General features: G+C 40.9%; 1 protein-coding gene across 2 annotated transcripts in view; it reads right to left on the bottom strand.

Moving 5' to 3' along the window:
- MYO19 (myosin XIX) overlaps positions 1-12,146 on the bottom strand; it is a 338,653-nt gene that overhangs the window by 126,876 nt on the left and 199,631 nt on the right. For both annotated transcript variants that reach the window (XM_073575566.1, XM_073575565.1), the window contains exon 12: positions 7,714-7,890. In XM_073575566.1, the coding sequence (XP_073431667.1) occupies positions 7,714-7,890 (177 nt within the window). The remainder of the gene's footprint in view (positions 1-7,713; positions 7,891-12,146) is intronic.

The following is a 12,146-nucleotide window of genomic DNA, read 5'->3' as shown; positions in this document are numbered from 1 at the left end:
TTATGACCACTTATAAAATGTGTTCATAGTGCTACCCATTGTGTTGGATCCTCTTCTCCCACTCTAGACACACTGATAACAACACTGCAGAAGAAATGCTAGTCTAAAGCCCCGTCACACTAGCGAGATCGCTGCTGAGTCACAAGTTTTGTGACACAACAGCGACCTCAGCAGCGATCTCGCTGTGTGTGACACCTATCAGCGACCAGCCCCCCCACCGGGTATCGCTGATCGTGCAGGAGTGTCCTGGGCCTTTTTTTGATCGTTGGTCTCCAGCTGGCCAGCACGCATTGCTGCGTGTGGCAGCAGGAGACCATCGATCAGCGAGCTCCCACTGCTGTAAGCAGACGCTGGGAGCTAGTATCCAAAGTAAACAGTGGGTAACTAAGAGCGCTCGCTTACTTACCCGCTGTTTACCTTGGACACCAGCTCCCAGTGCAAACACGCTGGTATCCAGGGTACACAAAGGGTAACTAAGCGGCACGAGCTTAGTCCTCGCTGGTCCTGATCTCTGGTGAGTCTGCCTGTTTGACAGCTCACCAGCGATCATGTAGCGACACACCAGCGATCCTGACTAGGTCATATCGTTGGTGCGTCGCTATGTGTAACGGGACTCTAAGGGTATCAAATTCCTTGTAGGAATGCTCAGACCTGACACCCATAATGTGGTGGTGCACCATCTTGCTGGAAAAACTCAGGGAACGTGCCATCTTCAGTGCATAAAGAGGGCAACAAATCATCATGTAGCAATTTCAGATATCCAGTGACATTGAGGTTTCCATTGATGAAGAATGGCCCCGCTATCTTTGTACACCATATACCACACCATACCATCAATTATGGATGTCAGGTCCGAACATTCCTACATGAACAGTTTCCTGGAAAGTGGATTGGTCGTCGTGGGCCAGTTGAATGGCCACCAAGGTCTCCCGATCTGACCCCCATAGACTTTTATCTTTGGGGTCATCTGAAGGCAATTGTCTATGCTGTGAAGATACAAGATGTGCCGCATCTAAAACAATGGATACTGGAAGCCTGTGCTAGCATTTCTTCTGTGGTCAGAGTGTAATACAATTTTTTATCGCATTGCACTTGTCCATTTTTCTCACAGATGAGTATGAGCCCTAACTGTTAAACTTTAAGACAAAACCTTATTTAGAAACAAAATGAACATATAAAGCATCTAACATCTAAGTAAAAGCAAAAGTGCAAATAAATAACATTGTTACTTAGCAAACACTGTTTCTAATTTTAAAAAAAGTGTAGAATCCATTCCACCAGCGCCAAGGTTTACCCAATTGGGACTGTCCTAACCTGTAGTATTAAAACCTTATCATGTGTCAAAAATTACTTCAATGTGAATAAGGGATGAACAGGACCAAGAGCAACTATGGACACCCAGCAATGGGAAGCTATATAAACCTACTTAACTGTCCGTCGAGATGATAATAATCCATTTGTCCCTCGACGGGTCTAGCTCTGCTATATATAGATGGCAGGCTGCATTGTTGCATGTTGCGACTATACAGCTTGCCATACAGCAGAGACACTGAGCAGCGTGTGTTACCGCTGTTCAGCATCTCACGGTGAACTCATATGACCTGACTGACGTCATCGTGAGCGTGAGAAAGTTCTCATGCTTGCAGTGCCATCAGAAAGGTCCTGGGAGTTCACAGCCAATAAATTCACTTCACCTAACGAGTGTCGTCAGAAATTTTCCCACCGGGCTCACTCTGATGTCAGTTAGGTAAAGTGAGTTCATTGGCTGTGAACTCGCAGGACCTTTCTGACGGGACCGCGAGCATAAGAATTTTCTCACGCTCAAGGTGTTGTCAGTCAGGCCATATGAGTTCACCGCGAGACACTGAATAGCAGCAGCACACGCTGCTCAGTATCTCTGCTAGATGGCAGGCTGTATAGTCATATCATGCAACAATGCAGCCTGTCATCTTGATGTAGCAGAGCTAGACCTGTCGCAGGCCAAATGGATTATCTTCTCGGTGGACAGGTGAGGAATATGGTTGTTTACTATTTTAATTCTCTTACAGGGGACACTGGCTTCAGTGGAATGGGATATGATGTGAGTATGGTTTTTTTTTTGTACAGCAATATCAAAACATAAAGGAGTCTGTGTCATTTTTTCAATTAAAGGACTTTATTCTGTGTATGTGTGTTTTTATATAATATGACTATGGGGTTAGTAATGAGGGAGTCTCACAGACACCTCTCCATTACTAACCTCTGGGTTTGATGTCACCTGACAATACAAAGGTGACATCAAACTCCCCAACTATCACCCCACATGCCAGTGCACCAGGGCAAGTGGAAAGAGAGAGGCTAAGGGCCAGAATCGGCGCATCCTATAGATGTGTCTTTTCTGGGACAGAGCCCCTTCCTAGGCTATTAATATCAGCCTGCAGCTGTCTGCCTAGTCTTTGCTGATTATTAATTATAGGGCAACCCCAATTTTTTTTGTTTTGGGGGGGGGTCCCCATTTTAATAACCACTAAAGGCTGAATACACTGTGTGCAGAATGATTAGGCAAATGAGTAATTTGATCACATCATCCTTTTTACACATGTTGTCCCACTGAAAGCGGTATAGGCTTGAAAGCCAACAGCCAATTATGTAAATCAGGTGATTTGCATCTCTGTAATGAGGAGGGGTGTGGTCTAATGACATCAACACCCTATATAAGGTGTGCTTAATTATTAGGCAACTTCCTTTCCTTTGGCAAAATGGGTCAGAAGAGAGATTTGACAGACTCTGAAAAGTCAAAAATTGTGAGATGTCTTGCAGAGGGATGCATCAGTCTTGAAATTGCCAAACTTTTGAAGCATGATCACAGAACAATCAAGCGTTTCATGGAAAATAGCCAACAGGGTCGCAAGAAGCGTGTTGATAAAAAAAGGTGCAAAATAACTGCCCTTGAATTGAGGAAAATCAAGAGTCAATCTGCCAAGATGCCATTTGACACCAGTTTTGCCATATTTCAGAGCTGCAACGTTACTGGAGTATCAAAAAGCACAAGGTGTGCCATACTCAGGGACATGGCCAAGGTAAGGAAGGCTGAAAAATGCCCACCTTTGATCAAGAAACATAAGATAAAACGTCAAGACCGGGCTAAGAAATATCTTAAGACTGATTTTTCTAAGGTTTTATGGACTGATGAAATGAGAGTGACTCTTGATGGACCAGATGGATGGGCCCAAGGCTGGATCAGTAAAGGGCAGAGAGCTCCACTCCGACTCAGACGCCAGCAAGGTGGAGGTGGGGTACTGGTATGGGCTGGTATCATCAAAGATGAACTTGTGGGACATTTTCGGGTTGAGGATGGAGTGAAGCTCAACTCCTAGACCTACTGCCAGTTTCTGGAAGACACCTTCTTCAAGCAGTGGTACAGGAAGAAGTCAGTATCGTTCAAGAAAAACATGATTTTCACGCAGGACAATGCTCCACCACATGGATCCAAATACTCCACAGCGTGGCTGGCCAGTAAAAGTCTAAAAGAAGAAAAAAGAATGACATGGCCCCCTTGTTCACCTGACCTGAACCCCATAGAGAACCTGTGGTTCCTCATAAAATGTGAGATCTACAGGGAGGAAAAACAGTACACCTCTCGGAACAGTGTCTGGGAGGCTGTGGTGGCTGCTGCACGCAATGTTGATAGTAAACAGATCAAGCAACTGACAGAATCTATGGATGGAAGGCTTTTGAGTGTCATCGTAAAGAAAGGTGGCTATATTGGTCACTGATTTTTTTTATGTTTTTGAATGTCAGAAATGTTTATTTCTAAATTTTGTGTTATATTGGTTTACCTGGTGAAAATAAACAAGTGAGATGGGTATATATTTGGTTTTTATTAAGTTGCCTAATAATTCTGCACAGTAATAGTTACCTGAAAAAACAGATATCCTCCTAAGATAGCCAAATCTAAAAAAAACCCACTCCAACTTCCAAAAATATTAAGCTTTGATATTTATGAGTCTTTTGGGTTGATTGAGAACATAGTTGTTGTTCAATAGTAAAAAGAATCCTCTCAAATACAACTTGCCTAATAATTCTGCACGCACTGTATACAGGTGTGAACTGATATTAATAGCCTGGGAAGCTCCATGGGTATTACCCTTTTCCCGGGCTATAAACATCAGTCCCCATCCGTCAGCTTTACTTTTGAAGGTTTGGAAAATTAAACGGGAGCCAACGCCATTTTTTTTTTCAGAAAAAAATCATTAATTAAATACATGTAAAGTAAGCTGAACACGCACTGTCCTAATATATGTGACTGACATCTTTATATCTATTTATATCTATCTATCCTGTGTGTTTATACTATATGTAATCTAGTCGATTATGTTGAATCCCGCTGTGATTTTACTGTACACAGCTGCTGAATTGCCGACATTTCATCTACCTATTCTGTATATATGTGGTTTGAAGAATATTTCCTTTGAAAACTGTGTAAATGACAAAGAATTGCTCTATGTAAAAGCGCACGTTAAAATTGCATTGCAATCGTATATCAATTGCACTGCATTCGCTTGTAAATCGGATGCTAGGTGTGAAAAATCGGATTGTAGTCACTTGACACTAGTGTTACTTTTCTGGACCGAAATCGGAACTTTTTTTTTTTTTATTCTATTTAACGGTGATGTGTACGGGCCCTTGAAGTGAACCTGTCAGCAGGATTGTGCTCAGTAAACTACAGACAATGTCATGTTGGTGCCGTTATATATTGATCAAAACGATACCTGGGTTGATGAAATCCTTCTTGTGGTCGTTGTTTAAACTTTATTTGTAATTTTCAATTAATGAGATTCTCGTGCTCCGGGACGGCCTGTGGAGGGTCTTTATGTGGTGCTCTGCTAAGATATTTATCTGTATGGTTTATGACAGGTCACTGATCCCTCAGTGACGTGCCCTCTATTTTACATAATTCTATGCAGTATGGTTTAAAAAAACAAACAAAAAGAATTCACATTCATCAGGCTGGCACCTGCATTGTAGCATGATAAGGTGGATAGTATGCCTGTCTCATGTTATTTAGACATATAGCTTTGTTGATTAAAAAAAAAAAAAAATCTCCATCAAAATGACGCCTGCAGTCGCACCTGTGCAGTAGCATCTATCACATTTTGGTAGAGAAAAAAAATAGGTTCCATCAAGATGGCGCCAGCACCATCTTGATGGAGTCTAGTAATTTTTTCTAAACCAAAATGGCGCCTGCGCAGTGGCATCTAATTTTATTTTTCTCTAGCAAAATGGTGCTGGCACCATTTTAAGATTTTTGTTGTTTTTTTTTTTACACAACAAAACTATGTCGAACTAACATGAAAACAGGCATATAATACACTTTATCATGCTACAGCGCAGGCGCCTGCCTGATGAATGTGATTTTTTTTTCCCAAACCATAATTCTAAGCAGTATGTAAAACAAGGGGTAGGACATTGAGGGATCAGTGACCTGTCATAAGTCATACAGATGAATAGCTAAGCAGAGCACCACAAAAAGACCTCGGCACAGGTCGCCCCCAAAGCACGGAAAGGAAATTCCTCAAGTCTGTATTGTGCATGGGTAACATCATAGAAGTCTTCACTCACTAGCTACGTAACAACTGAAAATTATAGCACAAGCATACAGAGGGTGAAAAAATGCAGTTTACAAGTTATATAATGGCAACAAATACAATAGCATATTCTGAAAAAAGTCACATAGAACCATTTATATATATTAAAGACAACAGTCCATGAACCTACACTGAAGAGACACTGGGTGATGCAACAAGATAATTACCTAAATCACGCAAGTGAATCAACAATGGATGAAAGAACATTTCTTTTGGAATATACAGTACTAATCTTAAAAAGAATCTGTCAAGACGATTTCATCCCCTCCAAGCTACTGATATGCACATGTAGCTCTTTCAAAGACAAGTCCAGCATTACCTTTCAATGGCCAGTGCATTCCTCCTCTACTGAAAAATCAGCATTTGGATTGATATGCAGATTAGGCTGTAGACCTGGCCTCTGTCACTCCAGCTCTATTAATCTACTAGCACTGCCTGCTCCGGCTTTATTGACAGCCTCTATGCTGTTTGACTTAAGGCAAAGGTGCAGTCGGTCAAGCAGGAGGACGGAATAGAGATGGCATCTTCAGATGAACCAAAGTACTTTAGCCTCATTTGCACAGCTATTCAAGTGCTGATTTCTGTATATAAAAATACTGCCTCTTTCAAGAAAACTATAATTTTTATGCAGGTCAATGCTCCATCACATCACATGCATCAAAGTTTTCCACTGTTTAGCCATCCAGTAAAGTCCATAGATATGAAAGAATAATGACATGGTCTCCTTCACCTGCCCTGGGCACTCCTGAGAACTTGTGGGCCCTCCTTAAACAGGACATTTAGAGTATGTGCACATGTTAATTATTTTTTGCAGTAGAAATTTCTGTACCATTTCTGCATCTTTGGCAAGAAAAAAATGTGTAAAATGCGAGAATTTTTGCCGCATTTGTGCTGTTTTTTTCAGATGTGTATTTTTGTTGCAGATTTTTCCCACCTCATAAGAAAATAAAGGAAATCCTTCAGGTTTTGTGACAAAACAAAGCAGAAAAAAGCAACAAAAATGCAATGTGTGCACGTACCCTTACAGTGAAGGAAAACAGTACACCTCTAGAAACAGTGTCTGGAAGGCAGTGGTTGGTACTGCCAAAAAAGTTGATTGTCAACATATTAAGAATCTGACAGACTCCATCAAACTCCATGGATGGAAGGATTATGACTGGTATTGAAAAGTAGGGTGAATATATTGGTCACTGATAATTTCTTTTGAAATGCCAGAAATTTACTTTTGTACATTTTGAGTTGTTTTGTTATCATTTTATCAGATAAAATAAACAATTGAGATGAAAAAAATATGTTTTTCATTTAGTTACATAGCAATTCTGCATACTTATAGATGCATAATAATTCTGCATACATGGATATTATCCTAAGAAAGACAAAACCTCACTGTTACTTTCTTAAATAAACAGGTTCATTATCTCTTGTATTGATTGACAGCACTGGAGTTGTTCAATAATAAAATTAAGCATCAAAATTACTAATTTTCCCAAATTGTGTACAGTGTGGAACAGTAGCGCTGGTCACTACAGTGACCAAGTGATGGCTATATAACAGCGGACCCCCACTGAGTTTGTTCTCGGAACGGCGCCTAATCGCGCTTCATACCCCTGACATATAACGCAGTTAATTTAAAAAAGAAAAAAAATTGCAACAACAGATTACTCTTTAAATGTGGCAGCAGAAGATGCTGCAAGCTTGCATACTGCATAGAAAAATGTGTCATCGTACACGAAAAAGGACTAAAAAATATTTGAACATCAAAATGCTCTTTCAAAAACTCACATACTACTTCAGCAGAAGTGTGAACAAGTGTCAATCTGTTGGCATGAAATATAATTTTTATAATGTCAAAAGATATTCATGTTGTGTTGAATTTTCCTATTGTATCGTTAATAAACTGTTACAACGTATTCAAGTACTGCCGAACACAACCTATATACTACCTGAGAAAAAGAAAAATCACTGGTGGTTTGTTCAGCAGCAAAACATATGCAGTTACTTGCCATATTTTTTATTCTTTGAATATACGGTTATGATTACACATTTCTGAAATGCAAAAAAGCTGAAATTTCCACGGTACACTCACCTTATTTTTTTCGGCCATTCCTTCAATTTGATATGTCACTTTACCAGCGTAGTGCGATATAACAAAGTTAGGACTTTTTCTTAATTTGTCCCTTCCAAAGCACATACTTTGTGAAAGTTTTACTTCAAGTCGAGACTGGAGTTGGAGAGCATCTGAAGGCCGATTCAAACGACATTCCTAGAAAAATATGAAAATCTCATTACATTAGTCTTCCGATCCGTATCGTACACTATCATGCACCAAAGATGAAGTTACTCAGAAAAGGTTTATGTTAACCGGTCATAGAAAATATTAAAATCTCTGAAGCCACAAGTGAGGGGGGCATTCAGCCCTCTCCCTCCTCCTTTCTCTTTTGCAGCAGGACAAGAGCTTGCAATTCGAACTGCCTGGAAATAAACTGGTACAATGGGCATAAAGAAGTAAGAAATTAGGTATAATTGGGAAGTGGCAGTCTAAGGCTACTTTCAGACTAGCGTTACAGGGCGTAGCGCAGGGCCGCCGCTAAGCCCCGCCCCTGACTCCTCCGGTCAGCTCCTCCTCTGATTGCATGACGCTGCATGCAATCAGTGTACCTTATATTTAGCATTGGGTACGCTGGTCATGCGCTGGAACACTTTTGCCGGCGGATCCGCCCTTTTGGCGCTGCGCCGAGAGCACAAAAATGCAACAGAGTGCGTTTTTGTGCGCTTGGTGCAGCGCCAAAAGGGCGCAAGAGCCGGCAAAAGTGTGCCAGCGCACAATCAGCGTACCCAACGCTAAATATAGTGTACGCTGATCGCATGCAGCGTCATGCAATCAGAGGAGGAGCTGACCGGAGGAGGCGCGGCCGGGGGCAGGGCTTAGCGGCAGCCCTGCGTCCTGTAACGCTAGTCTGAAAGTAGCCTTAGACTGCCACTTCCCAACTATACCTAATTTCCTACTTCTTTATTTGCCTACTTCAGAATTTCTGTCTGAAGTTTAGTCTTTAACAAGTGAAATGCATGCTCAATTGGGTTGAGATCAGGTGAGTGACTTGGCCATTCAAGAATATTCCACTTCTTTGCTTTAATAAACTCCTGGGTGGCTTTAGCTTTATGTTTTGGGTCATTGTCCATCTGTAGTATGAAACGACGACCAATCAGTTTGGCTGTATTTGGCTGGATCTGAGCACACAGTATGGCTCTGAATACCTCAGAATTCATTCGGCTGCTTCTGTCCTGTGTCACATCATCAATAAACACTAGTGACCCAGTGCCACTGGCAGCCATGCATGCCCAAACCATCACACTGCCTCCGCCGTGTTTTACAGATGATGTGGTATGCTTTGGATCATGAGCTGTACCACGCCTTCGCCATACTTTTATCTTTCCATCATTCTGGTAGAGGTTGATCTTGGTTTCATCTGTCCAAAGAATGTTCTTACAGAACTGTGCTGGCTTTTTTAGATGTTTTTTTAGCAAAGTCCAGTCTAGCCTTTTGATTCTTGATGCTTATGAGTGGCTTGCACCGTGCAGTGAACCCTCTGTATTTACTTTCATGCAGTCTTCTCTTTATGGTAGATTTGGATATTGATACGCCTACCTCCTGGAGAGTGTTGTTCACTTGGTTGGCTGTTGTGAAGGGGTTTCTCTTCACCATGGAGACTATTCTGCGATCATCCACCACTGTTGTCTTCCGTGGGCGCCCAGGTCTTTTTTGCATTGATGAGTTCACCAGTGCTTTCTTTCTTTCTCAGGATGTACCAAACTGTAGATTTTGCCACTCCTAATGTTGTAGCAATTTCTCGGTTGGGTTTTTTCTGTTTTTGCAGCTTAAGGATGGCTTGTTTCACCTGCATGGAGAGCTCCTTTGACTGCATGTTTCCTTCACAGCAAAACCTTCCAAATGCAAGCACCACACCTCAAATCAACGCCAGGCCTTTTATCTGCTTAATTGAGAATGACATAACGAAGGGATTGCCCACATCTGTCCATGAAATAGCCTTGGAGTCAATTGTCCAATTACTTTTGGTCCCTTTAAAAACAGGGTGGCGCATGTTAAGGAGCTGTAACTCCTAAACCCTTCATCCCATTTTAATGTGGATACCCTCAAATGAAAGCTGAAAGTCTGAACTTCAACTGCATCTGAATTGTTTGTTTAAAATTCATTGTGGTAATGTCTAGAACCAAAATTAGAAAAATGTTGTCTCTGTCCAAATATATATGGACCTAACTGTATCTCTCTACAGCAGGGGGTGGGGAACCTCAGGCCCCAGGGCCATTTATGGCCCTCGATGACTTTATCAGGCCCCTGGCAGATTCTCGGGGACCGCAGTGCTTGGGCAGGGATTTGTATTTTGATTGCCACCAGCTCATTAGTTTCTTCTTACTCTGTGAGCACACAGACACAGTGTTCACTACTGAACACTGAATAGCATGCAATGAAAGATTATGTCCTGACCCCAGTGCCAGAGTCAGGATGTACTTTGTGGGCGGAGTTTGTATGGCCCCTGAAGGATGGAATAAATATCCAAATTGCCCTTGGCAGAAAAAAGATTCCCCACCTCTGCTCTACAGGAACACATTTCATAATTAGTGATGAGCGAGTATACTCATTACACGAGACTTCCCGACCATGCTTGGGTGACCTCCGAGTATTTAGATGTGCTTGGAGATTTAGTTTCTGTCGCCGCAGCTGCATGATTTTGACTGCTAGCCAGCCTGAATATATGTGGAGATGAGAAAATATTTGGAGATGTGAATATATGTGTTTTTTAGGAAATCCCCACATGTATTCAGGCTGGCTAGCAGCCGCAAATCATGCAGCTACGGTGACAGAAACTAAATCTCCTAGCACATCCAAATACTCAGAGATCACCTGAGCATGCTCGGGAAATCTCGAGTAACGGGTATACTAGCTTATTGGAGAAAAAAGGATTTAGTTCAGCTCACCCCTCATTGATGCTGCAGCAAGGTCCAAGCAAGGACACGTCTCCACTTGGATGTCTTGGAATACTTCACAGAAAAAGGAAAGTCCAGCTCAAGGAGTAAAATCCAGAATTTTCTTTATTTATTTCATTAAAATACAAGCATGGCTGCTATAGTCATCATTGCGGTTTTTACCCTGACATGGGATAGCCGCACAGAGAGTGCCCAGGAGGTTCTGTACGCATTTCGAGCAGTATACGCTCTTAGACTCAGAATTCTGAGTCTAAAATTCACTGTGGTAATATCTAGAACCAAAATTAGAAAAATGTTGTCTCTGTCCAAATATATATGGACCTAACTGTATATGAGGGCTTTTTTGTAGGATGACTTCTATTAGTCAAACATTTTGGAGAACATGTAACTTGCTAACTGTGATAACCTGTTAGAAAAATTAAGACATAAGAACAGCAATTCTGCTATTGTTTTTTTACACTTATATTTTTATTATTCACGTGCTGCACAAATATAGTGTAAACTTTATATTTTATTACTTTTTCACAGGGTGGATTGATTTAAATCACGCCGATTTAAATCATGATTTAAATCACGATTTAAATCAAAAGATTTTTTTCTATTTAAATCGGATCGATTTAAATCATGATTTTAATCATGATTTAAATCACTGATTTAAATCAAAAGGTTTTTTTTTAATATAAATCACGATTAAAATGAGAAGTGAGAGCAGTGTGCATGTGCGCCCATAGTTACACGGACGAAACTAGGGGCAACGATCTAACGCCAGGGTGAGGGGGGGACCCCAAAGTAAGTAAAAATCTTTTTTGTTTTACTATATGGCAATAGGTAGGTGTTTAAAAGCAGCATGTCTTAATTGTATAAACTATTAATAGCCTCCACATTTTGTTCATACTGCCCCTTTAATTCCACACTTCTAGCTTGGTTTCAGTTTTGGTTTAGTTTCTTTTTCCCTGCATTCAGTTGACATGCCCAAACTTGTTGGATAGTCAGCAGTACTTGGCTCAGGCTGTAGTAACATCAGCAGTGCTTGGCTCAGGCTGTAGTAACAATCAAACTTCATAAGTGATCTGTGTGAGCCATGGCAGCAGGTCGTAAGAGAGAGAGAGACCCTATTTGGGTTCATTTTGTTGAGATGCCAGCAGCAGATCTTGGAAAGAAAGGTGCAAGAGCAAAGTGCAAATACTGTCAAAAGGATATCCAAGGACTTGTTTGCCGTTTGAAATCACATTATGAAAACTGCAACCAGAAGGGAAATGAAGATGTTGATAGTGATACAACTAATGTCAATGAACCCCCACAGCTTCTTATGCACCAGGAGCCTAGTACTAGTGGTAAGTCTGGCAATTAATTTACAACCTATTTTTTTAACAGACATTTTACTGGGATGGTTAAAGTCTATGAAAAGAAAAATGATTTAAATCAAAAAAATCTGATTTAAATAAAAAAAATCTGATTTTTTTGATTTTTTTAAAAAAATCAAGATTTTTATCCACCCTGCTTTTTCACAATAAA

The sequence above is a fragment of the Dendrobates tinctorius genome, unplaced genomic scaffold (assembly GCF_039654945.1).
Source record: "Dendrobates tinctorius isolate UK_male_01 unplaced genomic scaffold, ASM3965494v1 ptg000045l, whole genome shotgun sequence".
Classification (NCBI taxonomy): Eukaryota; Metazoa; Chordata; class Amphibia; order Anura; family Dendrobatidae; genus Dendrobates; species Dendrobates tinctorius.
Note: the sequence above shows the minus strand (reverse complement) of the source record. Positions and strands in the feature narration are given on the sequence as shown.